General features: G+C 32.6%; 8 protein-coding genes across 9 annotated transcripts; 4 read left to right on the top strand and 4 right to left on the bottom strand.

The window, feature by feature from the left end:
- The first annotated feature begins 683 nt into the window (after window positions 1–683).
- Vinc (vinculin) lies at window positions 684–5,999 on the top strand. The gene is made up of 11 exons (XM_027350208.2): window positions 684–1,322; window positions 1,913–2,020; window positions 2,111–3,797; window positions 3,856–4,053; window positions 4,120–4,211; window positions 4,275–4,356; window positions 4,561–4,815; window positions 4,994–5,127; window positions 5,189–5,425; window positions 5,485–5,575; window positions 5,636–5,999. Exons 1-11 carry the CDS (start codon window positions 1,266–1,268, stop codon window positions 5,800–5,802), a joined length of 3,108 nt encoding a protein of 1,035 aa, XP_027206009.2. The 5' UTR covers window positions 684–1,265; the 3' UTR covers window positions 5,803–5,999.
- Window positions 5,972–7,519, bottom strand: yip2 (yippee interacting protein 2). The gene is made up of 4 exons (XM_027350259.2): window positions 7,362–7,519; window positions 6,935–7,305; window positions 6,206–6,878; window positions 5,972–6,149 (listed from the first exon to the last, which is right to left on the bottom strand). The coding sequence occupies exons 1-4, from the start codon at window positions 7,378–7,380 to the stop codon at window positions 6,013–6,015; spliced, it is 1,200 nt and encodes a 399-aa protein (XP_027206060.1). The 5' UTR covers window positions 7,381–7,519; the 3' UTR covers window positions 5,972–6,012.
- A 125-nt stretch (window positions 7,520–7,644) lies between these two features.
- On the top strand, window positions 7,645–10,365 carry LOC113799585 (uncharacterized). The gene is made up of 2 exons (XM_027350248.2): window positions 7,645–8,333; window positions 8,393–10,365. Exons 1-2 carry the CDS (start codon window positions 8,205–8,207, stop codon window positions 10,247–10,249), a joined length of 1,986 nt encoding a protein of 661 aa, XP_027206049.2. The 5' UTR covers window positions 7,645–8,204; the 3' UTR covers window positions 10,250–10,365.
- Window positions 10,337–11,142, bottom strand: LOC113799617 (mitochondrial import inner membrane translocase subunit Tim21). The gene has a single exon (XM_027350282.2). The coding sequence runs from the start codon at window positions 11,056–11,058 to the stop codon at window positions 10,390–10,392; it is 669 nt and encodes a 222-aa protein (XP_027206083.1). The 5' UTR covers window positions 11,059–11,142; the 3' UTR covers window positions 10,337–10,389.
- Window positions 11,143–11,180: 38 nt separating this feature from the next.
- Pyroxd1 (pyridine nucleotide-disulfide oxidoreductase domain 1) lies at window positions 11,181–12,676 on the bottom strand. Its single transcript, XM_027350241.2, has one exon. The coding sequence runs from the start codon at window positions 12,674–12,676 to the stop codon at window positions 11,201–11,203; it is 1,476 nt and encodes a 491-aa protein (XP_027206042.2). The 3' UTR covers window positions 11,181–11,200.
- Window positions 12,677–12,790: 114 nt separating this feature from the next.
- Window positions 12,791–13,872, top strand: LOC113799625 (leptin receptor overlapping transcript-like 1). 2 transcript variants are annotated; one of them, XM_075820638.1, is made up of 4 exons: window positions 12,791–12,932; window positions 13,105–13,182; window positions 13,243–13,441; window positions 13,497–13,872. In XM_075820638.1, the coding sequence occupies exons 1-4, from the start codon at window positions 12,916–12,918 to the stop codon at window positions 13,605–13,607; spliced, it is 405 nt and encodes a 134-aa protein (XP_075676753.1). In that variant the 5' UTR covers window positions 12,791–12,915; the 3' UTR covers window positions 13,608–13,872. The 2 variants fall into 2 exon arrangements, with proteins under 2 accessions (XP_075676753.1, XP_075676754.1); XM_075820639.1 differs by lacking the exon at window positions 12,791–12,932 and adding an exon at window positions 12,939–13,040.
- A 328-nt stretch (window positions 13,873–14,200) lies between these two features.
- On the top strand, window positions 14,201–17,303 carry TER94 (Transitional endoplasmic reticulum ATPase TER94). Its single transcript, XM_027350218.2, has 6 exons — window positions 14,201–14,457; window positions 14,520–14,622; window positions 14,705–16,270; window positions 16,325–16,792; window positions 16,850–17,007; window positions 17,062–17,303. The coding sequence occupies exons 1-6, from the start codon at window positions 14,438–14,440 to the stop codon at window positions 17,129–17,131; spliced, it is 2,385 nt and encodes a 794-aa protein (XP_027206019.2). The 5' UTR covers window positions 14,201–14,437; the 3' UTR covers window positions 17,132–17,303.
- Window positions 14,258–22,133, bottom strand: aus (argus). The gene is given in 9 exon segments (XM_027350223.2): window positions 14,258–18,370; window positions 18,429–18,650; window positions 18,717–18,735; window positions 18,737–18,863; window positions 18,928–19,387; window positions 19,472–19,645; window positions 20,077–20,163; window positions 20,259–20,326; window positions 20,396–22,133. Coding segments are annotated over 9 exon segments (2,115 nt in total). The 5' UTR covers window positions 20,947–22,133; the 3' UTR covers window positions 14,258–17,963.
- Window positions 22,134–22,880: the final 747 nt, after the last annotated feature.

Raw genomic sequence — 22,880 nt, 5'->3', positions numbered from 1 at the left:
GCAAAAGACGATCTAGAAAAAAAAAGAGATTGATGGATAAATCTCTATACCGATGGCTGGGTGCCAGAAGAAATCTACTCAAATTAAATAGCCTCACAAAAAAAACATTCTAAAATGTTTTGATAAAACATTTCCTTTGAATTTTAGTATTAATTTATAGCTTTAATGTTTTTTTTTATAACCAACCGGAAACGGAAATAGTATTTGTAGAAGAATAACATTGACCTTTAGATGAAAATTTGTTGACAGTGATGATCGGATTAATAATGGAAAACAAAAACTAAATAAATTCAACAATCAATTCGATGGCAATCATTTGATTTTGTTATTTAAACAAAAATGATTATCATCACGTTGATGATGATTACAGGCGTGTCCGACAAATTTACCAATTATATTACAGACGAAATACTGAAACAGATGTGTAATTCATATGCAACAATACAGTTGTCTATATATTCTGATGGTAATGTATGATGTATGACGCCATGACAACAACGACGAAATACGACCGGCAACATCGATGTCATAGACGTCGACACATCTATTATATATTGGACCCATTTATATACACTACTATATGATTATTCGAAGATGTTCGAAAATTGCATTTGCCAGTTATCATTACCATTAATGATTATGATGAGCAACAACGACGACTCATATCGTCTGATTCAACCAGTGAGTTAATGATAGACAGTGAGTATTGCAAAGAATAGGATTACATCAAAAAGAATGGGCAAACTACAAGATAGAGCGAGAGTCTGTTTACCGATAGTGAAAGTATCAGTCAGTTAGCTAGTTTGCAAGCTAATGTCTATGTAGTCATGACGAGTATTTTTATTCTTCCAGCACCGTATGATCGTTACCGTGGTCTTAGTTAAATTTGGTCTTTTTCATAAGTGTGTTTGTATTTCGTAGTTGTGTACTATAGTGATCCACCATAGTACGAGTAGCAATCAGGACATCAAACAATCAACAAGACATTCATATGTTTGTGTACCGCCATTCTTCAAAAAGATTTTCTAATCAAAAATTTTCAAATTAAATCCGATAATAAAAAAAATTTTTAATATGTGATTTTTTTTAGTGTGAAAATCACAAATTTGCATCAATTATTCTATCTAATTAAACAATAAGGTTCTTCCATTATTTATCACCATTTCTTACATGTTAGGATATCATCTTTTTAAAAATTATTTGTCATCTGAAATTTTTTTGTTGTTGTTGAATAATTGATTGTTAATGGTGAACGTTTTATAAAAATGCCAACATTTCATACAAAAACTATTGCTGGCATTTTGGAACCAGTTGCACAACAGGTATGTGATAAACAATGTAGAATTTTTTTAAATCGTTTAAAAAAATGAACAACAATCTTATTTATTGTTTACTGAATATTGCATTAACATTCAATCTTCTGATTGTTCATTAGTATGTGTGTGTGTGTTTGAGTTTGACACGAAGAATTTCATATATTTTATTCCATACAATATAAGCATGATTCTATTTTTATTCGAGAAAAAATAAAATATATGCAAAAAAAATCATTCTTTCACATTATTTTTGTTTGTGTATGATGATGTTCAGAAATTTGGCAGCGATATATTCTAAAGATCACTCTTATGTGATGATGAATTTAAAACTAAAAAAAAATTCACCTAAAAACAGTCAAAAAAGAATAGATCTTTTTTTATATTGAAAATGAAATTAATTGGAAAGAAATTTAAAAATTATTCCATGATGCACTGTTAAACTGAAGAAATATTTAAAATTTTGTTTTTAAAATGAAATTTTTTGCAATTTTCAAATCAGTAATCTGGTCATGGCCTAAATTCAAGGCTTATTCCTTACTTAGCATACATTCAACTTGTTAGAATTTGTAAGATATTATATTCGATTTTTTTTCAAGGTTTCACGTTTAGTCATATTGCATGAAGAGGCTGAAGATGGAAATGCAATGCCAGATCTGGAACGACCAGTTCAAGGCGTTAGCAAAGCGGTGGCAAATCTGGTCAAGGTATGAATTAATTAGATAATCATATCAAAGTTTATTATCGTAATATTCGAAATGTGTTGCCCGTGTGTATTTGTTTAATGAACAATTTAGGTAGGAAGAGATACAATCAATTCAAGCGATGATCAGATACTACGACAAGATATGCCCGCATCATTGCAACGTGTTGAACGTGCATCTCATTTATTGGAAGAAGCTTCGGCAATGTTAAAAATCGATCCATTTTCACAATCAGCGAGAAAAAAATTGATCGAAGGTTCAAGAGGTATTCTACAAGGTACATCATTGCTTCTTACATGTTTTGATGAATCAGAAGTTCGTAAAATCATTAGAGAATGCAAAAAAGTTCTCGATTATTTAGCTGTTGCCGAAGTGATCGATTCAATGGAAGATCTTGTACAATTTGTTAAAGATCTAAGTCCATGTCTGACAAAAGTATCACGTGATGTTGATTATCGTGAAAAAGAATTGACTCATCAAGTACACCGTGAAATGCTAAGCCGTTCATTAGAATCGATCAAAACGTTGGCACCGGTATTGATTTGTGCAATGAAAATATATGTACAATTGGTTGCGCAAGGAAAAACCGTACATGAAGCGGCGGAAAATCGTAATTATCTTGTACATCGAATGACAGATGAAATCAATGAAATTATACGAGTTCTTCAGTTAACTACATATGATGAAGATGAGTGGGAGGCTGATGATCTCACCCGTTTGAAGAAAGCTTATAATGCTATTTTGAGCAAATTAGCTCCCGCACATGATTGGCTGGAAGATCCTACCGCGATGACTGGAGGTGTTGGTGAAAAGTCGGTAAGATCAATTATCGAAAATGCACGACGAATTTCCGATCTGGTATTGCCCGAAGATAAGGATCCGATTCGAAAATCTGCTAACGACATTGAATCAATGACTAATGCTTTATGTGAGCTTAGAGATGAAGGGAAAATTGCCACACCTCAGGCACAATCACTTGGCCATAGTATTAATAATCAGTTGAAAAATCTTAGCAATTTTGTCAACAAAGCCATACAGAATTTAGAGCGAAGTGGAATTCAAGGTCCAGCACATACAGTTTCGGGTCGAGTTGATCAAGCCTCCAAATGGTTATCCAATTTAAGTTTCGATGATAAAGGTATAGGATCACAGGCAATCAAAGCCTTGGTACAGGATGGACGCAAAATTGGTCAGGGTTGTAATCCGGCCCAACGTGAAGATCTTTGCAATCTTTGTAATCAGGTTGAAATGCTTCAGAAACAACTGGAAGATCTTTGTCGTCGTGGACTTGGCCATACACCACAAGCTCAAGAATTAGCACGTAAACTTAAGCTAAAACTTCGTGAATTAAACAAAATGATTGAACAAGCATTGATTACACGAGTGGTTGAAGATTTTATCGATATTGTTACACCGTTGAAACAATTCACCGATGCTGTTCATATGGCCAAAGGAACACCAAATCGCGATAACAATTTTCAGGAAAAGGCAAACAATCTAAGTCAATTTTCGCAACGAGTTGCAAGCACTGCACGAAATGTTGGTTCGGGTTTGGCTAAAAATAAACGCTTAGCAGAAGGGCTAATGAATTATTCAAATCAAATCGAAAGTCTTACACCACAATTGATTAGCGCTGGTAGAATTCGTTTCACACATCCGGATAATAAATCTGCTGATGAACATTTTGAAAATTTAAAATCACAATACCAAGAAAATTTGGAACGACTTAGGAATATGGTGGATGAAGCAGTCGATAGTGTTAGTTTCGTTAATGCTTCAGGTATGTATATCATTCTAAAGGTTCTTATTCATTTGATTCATTTTTGACCTAATTTTAGAGGAAGCAATATTAAAATATACCACATTATGCGAAAATTCAATTGCTAATCGACAACCGCAGGGTATGGTTGAAAATACATCAAACATTGCACGTTTGGCCAATCGTGTTCTAGGAGTAGCTAAACAAGAGGCTGATAATTCGGAAGATCATATTTTTATATCGAATGTTAATCAGTCGGCTGAAAATTTACAACGATGTAAGTTATTCAATGACTTTAATTTATAAGATTTTCATTTTTATCTTTCAAATATCATTTTTTTAGCCATTACCGGCATGGTACAGGATGCTAAAAATGTTGCCTTAAATATCCATGATCAACATATTGTCAGTAGATGGAGAGAATCCAATAAAAATGTATGTTAATTTTGTTTCAAATTGTTTTAATTTAAAAAACTATAAAACCAATTTATTTTTTAGCTGATTAGCTGTGTATCTGATGTGAAAAACTCATTAACACCAGATATGCCAACCGATCAAATGAGTCAATTATCGATCGATGGTAATGTATTGTTCTATTTTTATGCTTAGATTTATATGGATAATTTAGTTTGATAAATGAAAAAAAACATCTTTTTCTAACTTTCTATGTTTAATTTCATCTTTTCTTTCATTCGGTATTTCGTTTTTTTCCTTGTTTCTTTTTCTGTCCGTATGTTTTTCAAATTTCAATACACACAATCACATACACACACATGAAAAACAGATGAACAATTTAACAAGTTTGACAATACAACAAAACCAATTTCCGATGATGAATTTAAAGACATTTTCTCGTCATTGGATGGTTTTATACCGGAAAAACCAAGACAACCAATGCCTGAAGTACCTCGAATGATGCCAGTACAAGCGGCACCACCGCCAATAATGCATCCAATAAGTCAGCCATCACCGCAAATAATTGATCATCATCAACATCATCATCAACATTATCCAAATTATGTTCCTGGTTCTCGTTCAGGTAGATTGTTATCAAATCTATGCATCCGCTTCAATCATATTCAAATTGATTAACATACACAAAATTATACATAAATGTTTACTCATTTTTTTCAATTTCTGTTTCCTTTTTTTATTGATTAATCTAAAAATTTTAAAATTCCTTCTTTTTTAATAATCTAAATTTATTTTTATTTTAGATCCAAATGCTCCACCAAGACCACCACCACCACAGGTGAACAATATTGCACCACCTCGACCACCTCCGGTGATCGAAACAGATGATGAATATGATGACCGGTTCCCAACTTTACTGCCTAATCAACCAATCATGGTAAATTATTGTTGAAAAAAAAACAAATAAATTGTATCTAAAACAAAACAATTATTTTCAGATGGCTGCACATGATCTTCATCAAGAAGTACGACAATGGTCAAGCAAAGAAAATGAAATTATTGCAGCTGCCAAAAAAATGGCCATTCATATGGCCCGATTGAGTACATTGTGTGGCGGACAAGGTACTAAAAAAGACTTAATTGCTTGTGCCAAACAAATTGCAGAAATGTCAGAAGAAGTAACACGTTTAGCCAAAGATCAGGCCAAGCTTTGTACGGATAAACGAATGAGAACGGTAATATATTTGAATTTTCCTCATTAGAATGATAAAAGATTTTATTTCTGTTTGAATAGAATATTCTTCAAGTATGTGAAAGAATACCTACGATAGGTACACAATTAAGAATATTATCAACAGTAAAAGCTACATTACTTGGAGCTCAAGGTAGTTTACACTTTTTTTAAATATTTTCCCTGCAAATAACAAAATTAATTTTCAACTTAGGATCACAAGAAGATCAAGAAGCAACAGAAATGTTGGTTGGAAATGCACAAAATCTAATGCAGTCGGTAAAAGAGACGGTTCGAGCTTGTGAAGCGGCATCGATTAAAATACGTACCGATAGTGGTGTTCGAATGGTATGGATTCGAAAACAACCATGGTACCAATGAAAAATACACATGACCAAACAGCGATCAACTAAAAAAAAATGAATGCGCACTATTGAATGATTATTATTGTACATTTTATTATTCTTAAAAATCAATTGATTTTTTTGAAAAGCCTTGTGTCGTGATTGAAATTATTTATCAACACAATTATTATTTAAAAGAAAGATAATAAAATAGCAACTCATTTATTGTTTTTATTGATCATTTTAATTAATTAATGTTTTCGATTAAAACGGCGATACCTTGCCCGCCACCGATACAAGCTGAACCGATAGCATATTTACCATTACGTCGTTTTAATTCGTAAACAAGATTAGTCAAAATACGGGCACCAGATGCAGCCAATGCTAGAAAAAGTAAAGAAATTCAAATAAATATAATGCATCTAAAACTATAAACTTACGATGACCAATAGCAACAGCACCACCATTCACATTTGTTTTGTTCAGATCCAATCCCAAATCTTTGGCTACAGCCAAAAATTGTGCAGCAAATGCTTCATTCACTTCGATAACGTCAATCTGTTCCAATGTAAGATTATTGTTTTGAAGCACTTTTCGGATGGCAGGTGCGGGACCTATTCCCATAATTGTTGGATCAACACCAACGCTTGCATAACCGACAACACGAGCCATTGGAGAGAGTGAATGCTTTTTCACGGCATCTTCACTGGCCAAAACTAATGCACCGGCACCATCGTTAACACCAGAAGCATTACCTGCAGTAACTACACCATCTTTTTTAAAGACGGGTTTCAATTTAGCTAGCTGTTCCATGGTGGCATCAGGTCTTGGATGTTCATCCATCTCAAACATGGCATCTTTGCCTTTGACTTTGATGGGAACGCCAACAATTTCATCATTGAATTTACCAGCTTTATAAGCTTCAGCCCAACGTTGTTGGGTTGTCACCGAAAATTTATCACAATCTTCACGGGTAATATTGTATTTAACGGCAAGATTTTCTGCAGTGATAGCCATAGGTATTTTAGCATATGTATCAGTCAATGATGACCATAGAGAACATTCTATTACAGGAGTTTGGCTAAATTTGACCCCAAATCTAGATTCTCGCAACTGACCATCGTCAAGTCAATCAATAGTTTAATATTTAACTTGCTTTGGAAACTTACGACAAATGGAGCTTGGCTCATACTTTCTGAGCCAACTGCCAACGAAATTTCAGCATCTCTTAACACGATATCTTGTGTGCAGTTAACTACGGCCTGAAATCCAGAACCACAGAGACGATTGACGGTCAAGCATGGAACTTCGATACCACAACCAACACCAAGGGCAATATGTCGAGAAATATATCCACCATTTGTCTGTGATGCTTGAATAATATTACCAACAGTAACGGATTCAATTAATTTTGGATCAATTTTTGATTGGGCAATAGCTGCTTGTGCAGAGATTTTTCCCAAATCAACTGAGCCAACATCTTTAAGTTTACCACCAAATGAGCCGAATGGCGTCCGCTTAGCTCCAACAATAAAAACACCTTAATATAAATAATGAGTGAGATAATTCCATTCATATTTAAATCAATGATTTTACCTCGAACAAGTGATGACATGATCTTAAAAAAATTACTTTTCTCAATTTACAAATGTGAAAACAGAAAGCACACGAATAAAAACAAATGTTTAATGAAATGTACCCGTCTTATATCCGAAAATGAATTTTGTCATAACAGACGATAGAGGGGGCAAAGCTGTTTGTAAAATACAGCGCTTCTTCAGTTATTGAAGAGAACTAAAGTTTATCATTAACCAAAGTTAAAGACAATTCTCAAAATTCAGAAAAGTTATATATTTTTTATCGATAAATTTCACATAGTATAGGATTGTATGCCAACCATCGCTAATTGAAGCAATAATTTTTAACTAACAAAGTGAACCATTTACTGTATCTATCAACATTTAAATAGTCATGAATAAAATGGATGAACAAAAAATTCATTACCATTCTAAAATAAATTATGCTTAAAGCCGATTGTTAATGTCTATTTTGTAAAATGATCTCTATCCTTGTTTTTAAACATCTGGATGTTTGACATGTGATGACCAGATTTTTTTTTCGAATTTTGGGCAAAGATCATTAGCGAAACCATTTGTATACGAATAGCAATAGGTTATTGGTGTCGACCATTAAAAGTCACAATAGAATCCGCGAATAAGACATATGTATACATTGTCGCGCGCAAACTCAATCACTTGTTGGTATTTGTGTGTGTGTGTTTGCATTTATAGCGCGTAAAAAAGAACCCTATTCCCATTTCGCACATTGTATTGTTTTCACCATGGCCACCATTGAACAATTGTAGCGGTAGTGTGGTCCTCATTTTTATCAATAACAATAACAACAATAACAAATGTCAAAATTGAAACTTTCGACATCATGGACCAATATTGCCATCAAAGGACGCCATCATCTTTTAGTATAGATTCCATCATTAATAATCTTGTGTCTAAAACTGATAATGTTGATCATTTGGATCCGAATGAATTTTTCAATCAACAAAAAGAGGCAGGTTTAGATAAATGAATAAATTATCATTTGATTTTAATTTCTTTCATCATTATTAGATTGAAGGTATATTATCTACTGCATTCGATGATATAACTGATATACGACATACAAGCAATTTTGACGAAAATGATACATTTGTTGATTGTAATCAAAAGGACAACCGAAACAGTTTTGATAAAAAACAATCATCAAAATGTAACGATCAATCAAATGTTCATGTAAATACATCAACTCCTTTGATTACTCGAAATCAACAAACAATGACCAATGGTATTTTGAATAGACATAATTTTAAAAATAATTTCAACGATATTGTCGAAGAGGAAGAATGCACAATTCTAGATGTAGAAAGTCTTGATAATGATGATGTCGACGGTAGCCATAGTGATAACTTATCACTTTCGACTGATCATCATTTCAACAATAACCATGTAGATGAAGAATATATTTTACGGCAATCACCCACCTCATTGCACAATAATTACGATCCATTTCTAAATGATGTTCACATCAAAGATCTTTGTATGTTAAAGCAAGAATTTGCTCAAATAAATACAAATTATCGATTATTACAGAGTAAATATCAAAAAATTCATCAACTTAACGAAGAAAATGCCAACTTAATTGATTCACAACGTGCGAAAATTCAAAAACTAGAAAAACAATTGAAAGAAGAACGCGATGGACATGAAAGTCAACGACGACTTGCTTCAATGTTTGAATCAAAAGTTAGTTCGCTTGAATATCAATTGAACGAGTTGCAAAAAGGTGACCATCGAAATTTGAATAGTGATGAACAAATGAAATGGTTTGAGACGCTCAAACTAAAACATCATAAAGAGCTAATGAATCTTCGTACTGATTATGACGCTAAAATCGAGAAATTAAACCAAACAATACAAGCCAAAGACGATGAACTGATATCCAACTGTAATATTCTTCTTAAATATAAGCAAGAAGCTAATTATTTTCAAGAAAAACTAAAAAAATTAGAAACCCAATTCAAATCAAAGTTGCAACAAGAAATTCAAAGTGCCAAAGACCGTACCGAATCGAACATGTTGAGATCGTTCGATGAATCTATGCGTAAACTCAAAAGTGAATGGGAACAAAAATTACAAGAAGATATTGACAAAATTGTCGATTGGTTTGAAGACAAAGACAATGTAGAAAAAGATTTAATTGAATCTTCAGTGCCGAAATTTGATATTCGATTTGAGAAATTGATTGATTTATATCGCTCATTGAAATCGTTCTCAATCAATCGTGAACAACAAATTCAAACGCAGATTGATCGCATGGATGATGCCAAGCGACAATTGGAAAAGGCCATCATCGAAGCCCGCTTGCGTAATTCGAGTGTTTCAAGTACATCAAGCCGAAGTGATTTAATCGAAATGGAAAATAATGGACACTTGGTAAACATCCCGGTACACTCAATATCATCACCATCTTTATCTACAAATAACAAAAAGAAATCATTACATTCGTTGCTAGATTCTAACGAATTCATAGAAAATGACAAAATAATGACAAAATCACGAATAAATTATGAAAAAGAAATAAAAGATATTCGTGATCGATTCGAATCAGAACTTGATCTACTTAAAATACAATTACTTACTAAAGAAGAAGAGACCGCTCAGTATAGATTGAAAACTAACAAATATCGACAACACATTCATTCATTAAAAGATCGCCATGATCAAGATTTAAATTTTTTAAAAAATAAGTTTGCCAAAATTATTCAAGAATTAATGGACGACAAAAAACAGAGTCAAAATAATTTTAATCATCCTCATTATCATCATCATCATCATCATAATCATTCATCACATGAGGACCCAACAGAAAAATCAATTAGAAAATCAAATTCAAATGGACATGGATCTTTGGATTTTGATCTGATATGATTTGCATCATCGAATAAAATTTATTTTTATACATTTTATTCATGTTTAAAAATTGTATCCGTTGAATTTGTTTTAACTCATTATAACTAATAAACTAATTTATTTTATTAATCAAATTCAAGCAAAAAAAAAAATGAATATTATAGCTGATCATCCAACAATCGATTATCTTCAATGACTATCATTTCGGGAGGATATGAATCCGTTTGCACGAATAAATAACGGAAATGTGATCGTGGTGAATTTTTTGTTGTTTCACATTCAACAGTGGCCGTATTTCGGCTTCCTTTTAGATAAAATCTTACACGTATAAATGTTTGGCCATTTTTTTCATATTCCACTGATGTAACATGACGAGCACGGCGACGAGACGTTATTTCACCATGACCTTTGATAGGTTCACCAAGCAATTCAGTTATTCTCGGATCATTTTTACATTTCTTTAACGCACAAGCAAATATTGATGTCGGTGATTTGGATGAAAAAAACTCCTTAAATATTGAATATATGACAAAACCAAAGATTCCGATACCTAACACAACGACCGTAATATTCATGCCATCTTTGGTTGTCTGTTTTATTCTTTCGGTTATCTTAACATCCTTAGATAACTCATTCCGTCGTTTCGAATTGATTGTAGCAATTCGAGATTTTGAATCATTCGTTGATGATGAAAAATGATCACCAATAGAAAATAAGACAATTCTGTTGTTTCCGTTGATTAACTTTGTTGATGAAGAAATTGTATGATTTTCAATGAATCTGGAAAGCCAATAGCTCATATGTTTACGACATGGTATGAATGCCATGTTTTAATTTTCAAATATGAATATCAAGAATTTGTAATCGATGATAATAATAAATATTAAATCATATGCTTTAACGATACGGTCAATGCCATCTACCGAGATAAAAAGACCTGATTCATTGATTCAATTTTTTTAAATTTTTTTAATCGAAAAAATCTTCAATGTCTAAATGATCATCAAGAAGATGATCACCAAAACGTGTCAAATCAATTTGATTGTAAATTAAAAATTCAAAAGTCTCTTCGAGATTGCTATCTCCAATCAGAATGCAGCCTTTCATTCGGCCATCTTTAAGTATGACTTTGGTATATGCTTCTCGTGGTATTACTCGACATAAAATTTTATAATCATTAGTGTCCATTTTTTGTCCATCATAGAGACCGAGCAATATCACTCTGAATCCGAAAAATTGAGTCACATGGGCAAATACTTCGAAATTAAAATAAAGACTAGGATTATCACTGTTTGTCTGATTTAAATGCCATTGAATACATTTGGCAGCATAGAATCCCATCTGACGTGCCTGAGTCCATAGACGCATTTGAATCCAATGTGGTGATTGCGGCCAATTCACCGAACATACATCACCTGCTGCATAGATATCGTTTAAATTCGTACGCATTTCTCGATCCACCAAAATGCCTTTGTCAGCGTCTAATTGTAAACCCGTGTGATTATTATCATCAACAAAAACATCACTATTAGGTATGACTCCAATAGCCACGATTATCATATCACAGCCAAATATTTTTCCATTTGTAAGTTCGACATAAATATTCCAGGATTCACTTTTATTTAGATCTTTTTTTGACGAAATATTATCTGGTATCGATTCGATTTTATTATAAACATTAACTACTTCGACTTTGGTTTCGATTCTCACTTTTTTACGGGACTTGACTCCCTTCAAATTTAATTGTTGTGACCAATCTGGTCCTAGTGCAACTCCGAATTCATTTTTGTTTGAGCTATCATTGATTTCCATTTGACCATAACGTGTTCGTTTTATCGGCTTACCAGTCGTTTTTTTACATCCATGATTGCTTAAAAATTCAGTAAAAAATTTGGCAGCACCTGCATCGAAAAAAACGGTACCGATTCTTTTCTCACGAATGGCCCAAATAATGTCAACATTTTCAACGGCATAGACAATTTCGATGGCAATACCACCATTACCTGCTACAATAATACGTCGTGAACCGGCTAAAAGTTTTGTAAAATCTTTTGCTGTCTGCGTATCACGTATATATCTGATGAATTGTTGAGCATTCTGATTATCAACATTAATCATTCGAGGTTTAGCTCCAGTACAGATACATAGTTTACCATACTTCAACCATTGTCCATCGTCCAATTGGATTCTATGTTCATTAGAATCTAATCGAATGACTTTTTTGTTCATAATCACTTGCAAGTTGGACGATTTTAAAGTATTAGCATTCTGTTCGATTACATCGAACATATCGATTGATCGTCCTAATGTTTTTAGATTAGCAATTGTTTTCACTACAGACGATGCTGAAACGAGAATCACTGGATGATTTGGTTGATCAATCGAAAATGATTTAGCACAAGTAACACCGGCAATACCACCACCAATAACAATCAATGGATCCATTTATTTGTTCAAAAGATTTTATTTATTTAAAACGAAATAAAAGTCACATGTAAATTTTAAGCAAAACGTCTTTTATGGAAATGCACAAAAAGCGTATCTGTCATCAACAGCTGTGTATTGGATTGTTGTTTGTTGAATGTTTGTTGTCTTTCAATTAATGAAATCGAATTTCATTTTTTATTTTTATGCTCTAAATTTTTATCGAATAAATTTTTGTTAATTTAATCACTCTAAATAATATGGCTGGACTTAAAGATATTGTCATACGAATGTGTTTCTCTATTAATTTCTACTCCTAATTCTAATCTTTTAATTTTTTCATATGATGATTTATTTGTAAATTTTTTCACCGCAAATGATCAGAGTAAGATTTTTTTTTGTAATTTATTAAAATGATTATTTTAATTAAATATATTAAATGGAAATAGACTTGTTGTATTGGCGTTTCTTGGTTCGGTTGGAATGACCTTGGTCATTCTTAGTTGTGCATCACCAACATTTGGAGCGTAAGTTGTTTATTTCATCTTGATCATTGTCAAAATGTTTTAGATTTCAATTCGTTTTAGTGTTTGGTGGCCATTTTTTGTTGTTATATTCTACTTTTTATCACCAATACCTGTATTGATTGCGAATCGTTATATGGAAAACACTAACGTATATTCTTCCGCAGCCAAAGATGTGGCTCTATTTTTTACGGCCATTATTGTCATTTCAGCATATGGTTTACCAATTGTATTGGCGCGAGCACCGCCTGAAAATCCTACGGTTAGTTATTTGAATAGAAAAGTAAAAAATTATTTTTTAAAACTTGGATTAACAGATTGTACCAGGCGCTTGTGTTCTTGTATTGCTTGGCAACACAGTTGTCTTTCTAACAATTCTTGGATTTTTCTTCTCATTCACTAACGACGAATCGAACAGAATGTTGTAATATTTTTTCTCAATGCGATATATCCGATTTCAATAGGAAATCTCACAAATGATAACCAAATGAATCATTTGATATAAATTATGAAAGCAAGCATTCAAATTCTTTATTATATCTATTCATAACAATAACAAACATACTTGGCATTGATTTTTTTCAATTCTGGTTTTAGTGAGAAAAAAAGGTCTCAAAAATTTTCATCATTTTATCCTCCAATTTAAACCAATTAATCATTCGAATAAAAAATTATAATTTTTCAAAAATTTAATCATATGATTTTGAGTGTACAGAAGGCAAAAAAAAATTAAAAAGATAACAAAAATATACAAAGCAAACTTATTTACAAATATACATTAAATTTGATGAAAAATGATTGCATTTTGAATTTTTTAATCAAATATTAAAAAAATATTAATAATTTTTTAAAAATAAAATTAATAATTTCTATTTGAATTCAAGAATATTCCATTTCTTTCGTTGAACGCATGCGTTCAAATTATAAAAAAGTTCTAATTTTTCCGTATACACTAGCGCCGTCATTTTTTGAGTGTACGTCAGCGTATAAACTTGCACACTCAAGCAAGCAGGCAAACAGTGACTCGGCAAATTCGATTCGAACTCTCTTAATGTTTTTTACATTGTTCTCAACATCGTTTTGGTCTGTCAGTCTGAAATTCGTGTGCGTTTTGTTACATTATAGTTTTTTTTCTATTCAAGCGATCTCAAGCTGATTAAATATAAATTGAAAATTTATTCAAGATTTTTTTATTAATATTCATCGACTTTTTTATTGATTAAATTGATTGCTAAATTTTAAACAAAACAATTGAATTATGTCTGAACCTAAACAAGGGTATGTCTGTCTATTTTCGCTAATGATTCATCATCCTTACGTCATGTTTAATTTTTCCATAGAGATGATCTGGCTACGGCCATTTTGAAACGCAAACAAAAACCAAATCGTCTTTTTGTGGAAGAAGCAACCAATGACGACAATTCAGTTATTGCTCTATCTCCGGTAAGTTTGTTGCTTCTTCCGATCTTGGTTAGCTATATTTTGTAACACACTTTTGATTCGTTTTCGATTTGCATGTTCTAAGGCTAAAATGGAAGAATTGAATCTTTTTCGTGGTGATACGGTCTTGTTAAAGGGTAAAAAACGACGCAACACTGTTTGCATTGTTTTATCAGACGATACCTGCCCGAATGAACATATTCGCATGAACCGCTGCGTCCGAAACAATCTTCGTGTACGCTTCGGGGATTTGGTTTCAATTCAACATTGTCCAGATGTTAAATATGGTAAACGTGTCCACATATTGCCCATTGATGATACTGTTGAAGGCGTTACGGGTAGTATATTCGAAGTGTTTTTGAAACCATACTTCCTTGAAGCTTATCGTCCGATTCACAAAGGTGATCTGTTCATTGTTCGCGCTGCAATGAAAGCTGTCGAATTTAAAGTGTTAGAAACTGATCCATCTCCATATTGTATTGTCTCACCTGATACGGTCATATTTTGCGAAGGTGAACCTGTCAAACGTGAAGAAGAGGAAGAAAGTCTCAATTCGATTGGCTATGATGATATAGGTGGTTGCCGTAAACAATTGGCATTGATTAAAGAAATGGTTGAGTTGCCATTGCGTCATCCAACTTTATTCAAAGCAATTGGTGTTAAGCCTCCACGAGGTATTCTTCTTTATGGACCGCCCGGTACTGGTAAAACTCTTATTGCTCGTGCGGTTGCAAATGAAACCGGTGCTTTCTTTTTTCTAATAAATGGGCCGGAGATAATGAGCAAATTGGCTGGTGAATCTGAAAGTAATCTTCGACGTGCATTTGAAGAAGCGGAAAAAAATGCACCAGCCATCATCTTCATCGATGAATTAGATGCTATCGCCCCAAAACGTGAAAAAACTCATGGCGAAGTTGAACGACGAATCGTATCACAATTATTGACATTAATGGATGGTTTAAAACAACGTGCTCATGTTATCGTGATGGCTGCTACCAATCGACCGAATAGTATCGATCCAGCTCTCAGACGTTTCGGTCGATTCGATCGTGAAGTTGATATTGGTATTCCAGATACAACTGGTCGTATGGAAATTCTCCGTATTCACACAAAAAATATGAAACTTGCTGAAGATGTTAATCTTGAAAAAATGGCTCAAGAAACGCATGGTTTTGTTGGGGCTGATTTAGCTCAACTCTGTACCGAAGCCGCTTTACAACAAATCCGTGAAAAGATGGATTTAATTGATCTAGAAGAGGATCAAATAGATGCTGAAGTGTTGAATTCTTTGGCTGTGACTATGGACAATTTCCGTTATGCATTAGGCAAAAGCAGCCCGAGTGCTTTGAGAGAAACGGTTGTTGAAGTTCCTACAGTCACATGGGACGATATCGGTGGCTTGCAGAATGTCAAAAAAGAATTGCAAGAAATGATTCAATATCCGGTCGAACACCCTGATAAATTTCTCAAGTTTGGTATGACACCATCACGAGGTGTCCTTTTTTATGGACCCCCTGGATGTGGCAAAACACTATTAGCAAAAGCTATAGCCAACGAATGTCAAGCTAATTTCATATCCATCAAAGGTCCAGAATTGTTAACCATGTGGTTTGGTGAATCGGAAGCTAATGTCCGAGATGTCTTTGACAAGGTATGTTTGAAAATTGTAAGAAATCTCAAATTTTTTTTCATTAATTTTTATTAGGCACGTGCTGCTGCTCCTTGTGTGTTGTTTTTTGATGAACTTGATTCGATCGCTAAAGCTCGTGGTGGTAGCGTTGGCGATGCTGGTGGTGCTGCTGATCGCGTTATCAATCAAATCCTAACCGAAATGGATGGTATGGGAAGCAAAAAGAATGTGTTCATAATTGGCGCAACAAATCGTCCGGATATCATTGATCCAGCCATTTTGCGACCCGGACGTCTTGATCAGCTTATGTATATTCCGTTACCGGATGAAAAATCACGAGAATCTATTTTGAAGGCTAATCTTCGCAAATCGCCCATTTCAAAAGAAGTAGATTTATGCTACATTGCTAAGATAACACATGGATTCAGTGGAGCAGATCTCACTGAAATATGTCAACGTGCCTGTAAACTTGCTATTCGTGAAGCGATCGAAGCGGAAATTAAGCGCGCTAAAGAGAAAAAAGATCAAGAACCATCAGCGATGGTAAGCCCATTTGAAAATGATCCAAGTATTTTTTTCTATATTTAGTCGTTTTATCAGGATGTTGAAGAGCAGGATCCAGTGCCGGAAATTCGACGCGATCATTTTGAAGATGCTTTGAAAATGGCGAGACGATCTGTTAGCGATGCTGACATCCGTAAATATGAAATGTTTTCGCAGACATTGCAGCAAAGTCGAGGTTTCGGTTCAAATTTCAGGTAAAACAGGAACTCTCTTTACCTTTTTTCAACTCATTTTTTTTATTACAACAGATTTCCAGGAAGCCAGAATCAATCCTCGAACAACGAAGCCGATAACGTTGATGAAGATTTGTATACATAGATTATTTTCATTATAATGATCACAAAAGATATTAGCCCATGAAATTGTTGTGTTGGCAGTAGTGATTTCCCATTCATACGTGATTGTTGATTCGGCATGGGTATACAAGACGCACTTTTGTATAATTCTATTTTAAAAAATTTTCAATAAAGATCTTTATCCTTTACAAAAATGATTTCTTTTATTCATCATTAAAGATTATTTGTTGCGATAAAAAAAACCATCTGGTTTTATTTGAAAAAAAACATTTACAATAGATACATGATCTGATATCAGATAAATTTTTTCAAGCATTCGAGTTATTAAATCACACAATTTCGATCTTGACACATTATTTGCTGCGGATATAAAAAAAACAGAAATTAGACTAGTTAATACCGACACAGGAATTGCATGTATTTGTCAGTGTGTGAATGTGTCGATTTGCTTGTAAAGATTAAGATTGTATAATGATTTAGGCTGATTCACCTAAGCATTAATATCTACAATATGAAAATAATATTTACATTGTTTCTAAAAAAAAATCTCATAACGAAACATTTAAATGACATAAAAAATGGAATCTTTTTCTTGCTGCAATTTTTAAGATTTTACATAATCAATTATGAATTAATAGCAAATTCTTAAGCTGAAATTAAGCAGCAACTAAATGATACAAATACATTTGTTTTGGTGAAAAAAATATCACAACCATAAGAATTGATATTATGAAAAAATACTTGATATTTCAAGCATGAATTCGGGCATTCCATTGAATAATTGATTCAATAAAAAAAATTGGTGAATTGGAAAGAGAAAGACAGATGAATGATTGATTGTTTGAGCATCGTCATCATGCTTTTGAATGAAAGCTGACCACAATGATAATGAATAACCATAAAAGAAAAAGTTTTCGACAGCTATGTCCGATGAATGAAACTGAACTCGAACGCTGACAGGAACCTTCATTTATCAAAGTGAATGAAATGCTATCATCATATTTGGTTGAGGCAAATTTGTTGGTTGGATATTGATCACCAATGACCACCGATGGACGGAATGATCTTGAAGGTGTCTGTGTCTGGTCATAATTTTGTAAGATTTGATCATTACGATAGCAAAAATGACTATTGCGAATCAAACGAATTTCTTTATTTTCGATATTGTACGATATACAATATCCATAATTGAATTTGTCGATCAATGATACGAGAAAATATTGGGTATTATTTTCTCTCCAACCGCCGCGACAATAAAAATCTAGGATTAAATATAAAATGATTAGATAAAATTTTTACTATAGAAATGATTAGTTTACTTTTGATTCGATTATCGGTCGTACAAATAAATTGAAACATTTCAGGTTCTTCACAATTTGAACGCAATTTTAGGTCCTTTTCTTGGCACATAAATCTTGAATCCAATAACGATACTAGCCGACTATAATTGGTCATAATTTTATGATTATAACTGTATGGCATTCTTGTACGAATCGAATAAATTCCACTTAGTTCACAAGGACGCATTTCTTGATCCAAGGCTGAATAGCATAAAATAAAAATAAAATCATCATTTATTAATTCGAGAAAATATTTTAACAACTTACTTGTCAACGTAATGAAATTTGGCTGGACGAAGATTAAAATTATTGGGCGAACAAGCTTCATTGATGTCAGAAACAATGTTTCCAATTTGTAATTCGGTGATACGATCTTCTCGTTGATAGGCATTCATACAAGCATAACCGCTTGAACTGTTGGAAAGAAAAAAGATGAATAATTATATCGAGAATTTCTAATATGAAAGAATTCGCTTACCATTGCACAGTGGTATGAATGATGAATCGGCTCGTATTGAAACGATATTGAAATGAAACATCATCGGATCGAATACATTTGGCCAGCTGGAACACCGTTTGCTTCATGTCAACGACAGTAAATTGATTTAAGGCGGTAAAATCATAAACATGACGATTGTCCAATGTAGACCAAAGTTTTACATCTGTAATCCAAGGAGGGAATTCACAACTAGATTGAATAGAATTTGTTTTGCGCAATTTGAATGTACGGGAACCATCGCGCGGTGAGAATAAGCCTTCGCAACTAGCATCACCAGATTGGCCAATATTGTAACTTTCAACATAATCAGAATTGTTACGTTCGAATACAAAGCATCGGAAACGATCCTCATCGGTTGTGGCAAGTTGATGATATAGTTTTCCTACCAGATATCGATATGATCCTTCTTTCCAATCGGCTAAGCATTCAAGCTCTTCCACTATCATCAACATCATTTTAAAAAATTCATTCGATAATTAAAAATTAGATTCAGAAATGCTAACTACATTAACAATCATTATACCTTTACTTTCAGAGCCATGAATGTCGATACAAGCTCGAAATTTGAACAACAAATGTCGGTCATCGGTACATTGATCAATTGTAGATGGTGGATCTCGACATTCATTCATAATACCTTTCGAATAGGAAAACGTAAACGGGCCATTGAAAGGACACTTGATGGGAGATGTATTTACTGTTAAAAATGCATGTAAAAAACAAGAAACAAATTAGATAACGAATTAGCCAAAGTTTAGATTAGATGCAATGATATTATAATTGTCCAACAAACGAATCGATCAATCAATTGATCGGTCGATCAGATCTGTCTGTACAATAGAACAATTGAATGACAACTTAAACAAAATGAATTTTTTAAAATGATGTTTAGAAAAAAACAGGCCAATCATTCAATAAACACGCAATAGCAATAAGTGATATTTGTGTAGATAATGGAATGAATCATCATTATCATCAAAATCATTGTCGATGTTGTCAGCATCGTCATTGATTTGGATGCCGATACTGAAGATATAAAAAAATCAGCAATGATAATGGATTCGACGTCGTTAACATCGACATACGATGATTTGATTACATAAATATGATTAAATTACAATAACAAACCTCGAAACAATGAATACAATGGAGCATCACCGTTAATATCGAAACAAATTTCGTTTGTATCTTCCGATAATGGATAACAAAAACTCGCTATTGAATGAAGGAAGAAACAAATGAAAATAATGAGAAAAAAATTATCGAATATTGAAAAAGAATTAGAAAATATTTTCTTTCTATTAACATACTTTCTTTGTATTGTAAAATATTGGCATGTCTTTCACTAATGACCAAACATCGAACACATCGATCAGTTCTAAGAAAATTTTTAAATAAAAAATTTATCTATGAAATATTGATTAAAAAGAAGGAATCGTTCTCATACCTATTCTCGATAATATATTTATCACCATGATTTTTGCGACAAAAACCTTTATGCGAAATGTTATTCATTGTAATTGATATCGTTCCAGAAACACCTTTCTGAAACCAACTACCCCACCAATGTTCGGGAAATCTACATTCATTATTAGTTCTTGCAGCATCAGCAACGTATGAAATTTGAATAAACATTGGTAACAAACAGATGATTAAAGTAACAAAAATGGTGAATAAATGTGATGATTGTCTACAAAAATTGTCAACTATCATTGATCGATAATGATGCTTGGTCCGTTTGCACGATAGTAGATATTTATTCATAAATGAATCGATTATTAAAAATAATAGGGCTTGTAATTCGATTAAATATCGATACCAAATCGTAGATTGGTAATGATAATTTCTTTCAGACTTTTCGCATTCGATTATTGCTAGTTTTTTATCATAATCGATTGATGACGATAATGGAATTTTTATACGATGATAATTATGAACATTATCCTTATGTAATGACATGATTTTCATTGATAAGGATGATTTTATGGTGGCAGCCATTGTGGTGATTATGCTGCAAATAAATATATAATATCGAAGGAAATGACGAATGAAGTGAAGAAAACTTTTTGAAGAATTACTAAAAAAAATTATATCACACTACTGACACAAATTGCCATATTTTTTCGAATCAAATTATGGCAAAAACAACAACAAAAAATAGGAAGCTTTGATTCCATTTCTGGTAGAAAAAAAACGACGATGGCGACTATGATCATATACGGCCATCAATTTTTTATTCTTCGGTTACTATGGTCATGTTATCACATCAAACATTGATACACAGATGGCAAATAAATAAATAAAAACACTGATCGTGGTAGGTAAACAAAACAGAAAAAAAACTTCTCACAATCCAACAGAAAACAATAATAAATAAAAATGGCTACGAAGTTTAGTATTTAATCATAATCAATGTAGATCAAAATGGCAATAAACTATTTTTGAATACTTCTTGTCATCATTTGATTATTTTGTTGACAAATAATTATTTACACAAATTGAACACAAAAATTGATGATAAAAAAACTATGAACAATTCAAAAAAAAAGAATGTTTGACATTTTCATTGAACATGTTTACTTATGGATTCGAAACTGATGAATAAAATCACTGTGATAATATTTTACACAAAGAATATAGGATGATTAAGTTCTGGTAAATGTGCACGACATCAATTACAACAACAACAACAACAAAAATATATCAAGTTTTTATTTTATTTCATTTTTTTCTTTGACATCGGTAGACTATTTACATACAAAAGATTAGAATGAATTTTGACCAATATGAATTTTCGTTCATTCATTCCGATGAATAATTTTTGATAACAGAAAATAAATGATTTTTTTTTCGGATGCCAAAGAATTCAGGAATGATTTGAATGAATGATCCATCAAAAGCAGTGAAAAAACAAAAACAAAATTTGGGGCGTCGCGTTATTCTTACAGACTTATGAAAATGAAAAAAAATTTCATTGAATTTTTTTTTAATGAGTCGAGTCAAAACATAACGTCGTCGTCGTCGCCGTCTAAAGTTGGACAGTCCCCGTTTTTAATCTATGGATGGGCAAAAATCTTTTTCTCTTTTTGTACACTATATAGATACAAAAACAACACACACATACAGACAGACAAATAATGGCTTCAAATGGCTGTTCGCCATCGATCGGATTACATTATCGTAACAATTTTCATGGATGACTCTCCCGTAATAAATGTGTGGAATATAAAAAAAATGAATCCAATTTTTTTTATTGAATCCTAAAATAGTGGTAGCATCATTGAAGAATGGTTGGAACAGGTTCGAGAGAAAAAGAGAGAAGTAGTTCACTAAGGTAAAGCTGGAATCTTTTTTTTTGTCAGTAATACTACTACTACTATTTGATATACTCGTATTATGTTTTAAAAATCGGAAAGGGTCCGTAAATTTTTCCTTCATTTTTTTTATTCATTCAAAAATTGAAATAAGAAAAAAAAATTTCTCATTCTATTTGAAGAAAAATATCTTCGATGAAAGATTTGTTAGGTTCCAATATATTTGGCCACTATGAATGTGAATTTTTTTTTTGTATTGTCGTGTTATCATCATCAACTGGTCACGATTTTTTTTTCTTCTCATTCTTTCATTTTCCAGTTATGATATGATATGATGATAAATTCAATTCAGCAAAAAAAAACAGAACAGAACAGAAATCTAAGATATCAACTAAAATTAGTTTTTTTTCTCTATTCTGTGTTCCAATGAAACAAGCTGCTAGTTTTTTCTTTCTTTCAATTGAAGCTCGTTGATTTCAATTTTTTCTTTTACCTTTTTTTTAAGCCGGCCATCATAAAAACCTGGCCATTATGATGATGATGAAAAAAGAACATGAAATTCGATTAAACTTTTCATGCTTCATGCTGCATCTAATTTGGTCGATTATTTTGTTCAGA

Source organism: Dermatophagoides pteronyssinus, unplaced genomic scaffold, assembly GCF_027571235.1.
Source record: "Dermatophagoides pteronyssinus isolate colony J.1.1.1.1 unplaced genomic scaffold, Derpt_VIB-CSIC_2022.12 sq0007, whole genome shotgun sequence".
Taxonomy (NCBI): Eukaryota; Metazoa; Arthropoda; class Arachnida; order Sarcoptiformes; family Pyroglyphidae; genus Dermatophagoides; species Dermatophagoides pteronyssinus.
The sequence above is the reverse complement of the archived record's forward strand: the minus strand, read 5'-3'. Positions and strand labels throughout refer to the sequence as shown.

Bases quoted from the DNA above. Each gene is read 5' to 3' on its own strand.
- Vinc (XM_027350208.2), top strand. From the start codon at position 1,266: ATGCCAACATTTCATACAAAAACTATTGCTGGCATTTTGGAACCAGTT. The intron at 4,054-4,119 runs GTAAGTTATTCA...TCATTTTTTTAG, and splicing joins GGCTGAAAATTTACAACGAT to CCATTACCGGCATGGTACAG. The intron at 4,816-4,993 runs GTAGATTGTTAT...TTTTTATTTTAG, and splicing joins TGTTCCTGGTTCTCGTTCAG to ATCCAAATGCTCCACCAAGA.
- yip2 (XM_027350259.2), bottom strand. The intron at 6,879-6,934 runs GTAAGTTTCCAA...GACGATGGTCAG, and splicing joins TGAGCCAAGCTCCATTTGTC to TTGCGAGAATCTAGATTTGG. The intron at 6,150-6,205 runs GTAAGTTTATAG...TACTTTTTCTAG, and splicing joins TGCTGTTGCTATTGGTCATC to CATTGGCTGCATCTGGTGCC.
- LOC113799585 (XM_027350248.2), top strand. From the start codon at position 8,205: ATGGACCAATATTGCCATCAAAGGACGCCATCATCTTTTAGTATAGAT. The intron at 8,334-8,392 runs GCAGGTTTAGAT...CATCATTATTAG, and splicing joins TTTTCAATCAACAAAAAGAG to ATTGAAGGTATATTATCTAC.
- LOC113799617 (XM_027350282.2), bottom strand. From the start codon at position 11,058: ATGGCATTCATACCATGTCGTAAACATATGAGCTATTGGCTTTCCAGA.
- Pyroxd1 (XM_027350241.2), bottom strand. From the start codon at position 12,676: ATGGATCCATTGATTGTTATTGGTGGTGGTATTGCCGGTGTTACTTGT.
- LOC113799625 (XM_075820638.1), top strand. The intron at 13,183-13,242 runs GTAAGTTGTTTA...AATTCGTTTTAG, and splicing joins GCATCACCAACATTTGGAGC to TGTTTGGTGGCCATTTTTTG. The intron at 13,442-13,496 runs GTTAGTTATTTG...TTGGATTAACAG, and splicing joins CACCGCCTGAAAATCCTACG to ATTGTACCAGGCGCTTGTGT.
- TER94 (XM_027350218.2), top strand. From the start codon at position 14,438: ATGTCTGAACCTAAACAAGG. The intron at 14,458-14,519 runs GTATGTCTGTCT...ATTTTTCCATAG, and splicing joins ATGTCTGAACCTAAACAAGG to AGATGATCTGGCTACGGCCA. The intron at 16,271-16,324 runs GTATGTTTGAAA...AATTTTTATTAG, and splicing joins TCCGAGATGTCTTTGACAAG to GCACGTGCTGCTGCTCCTTG.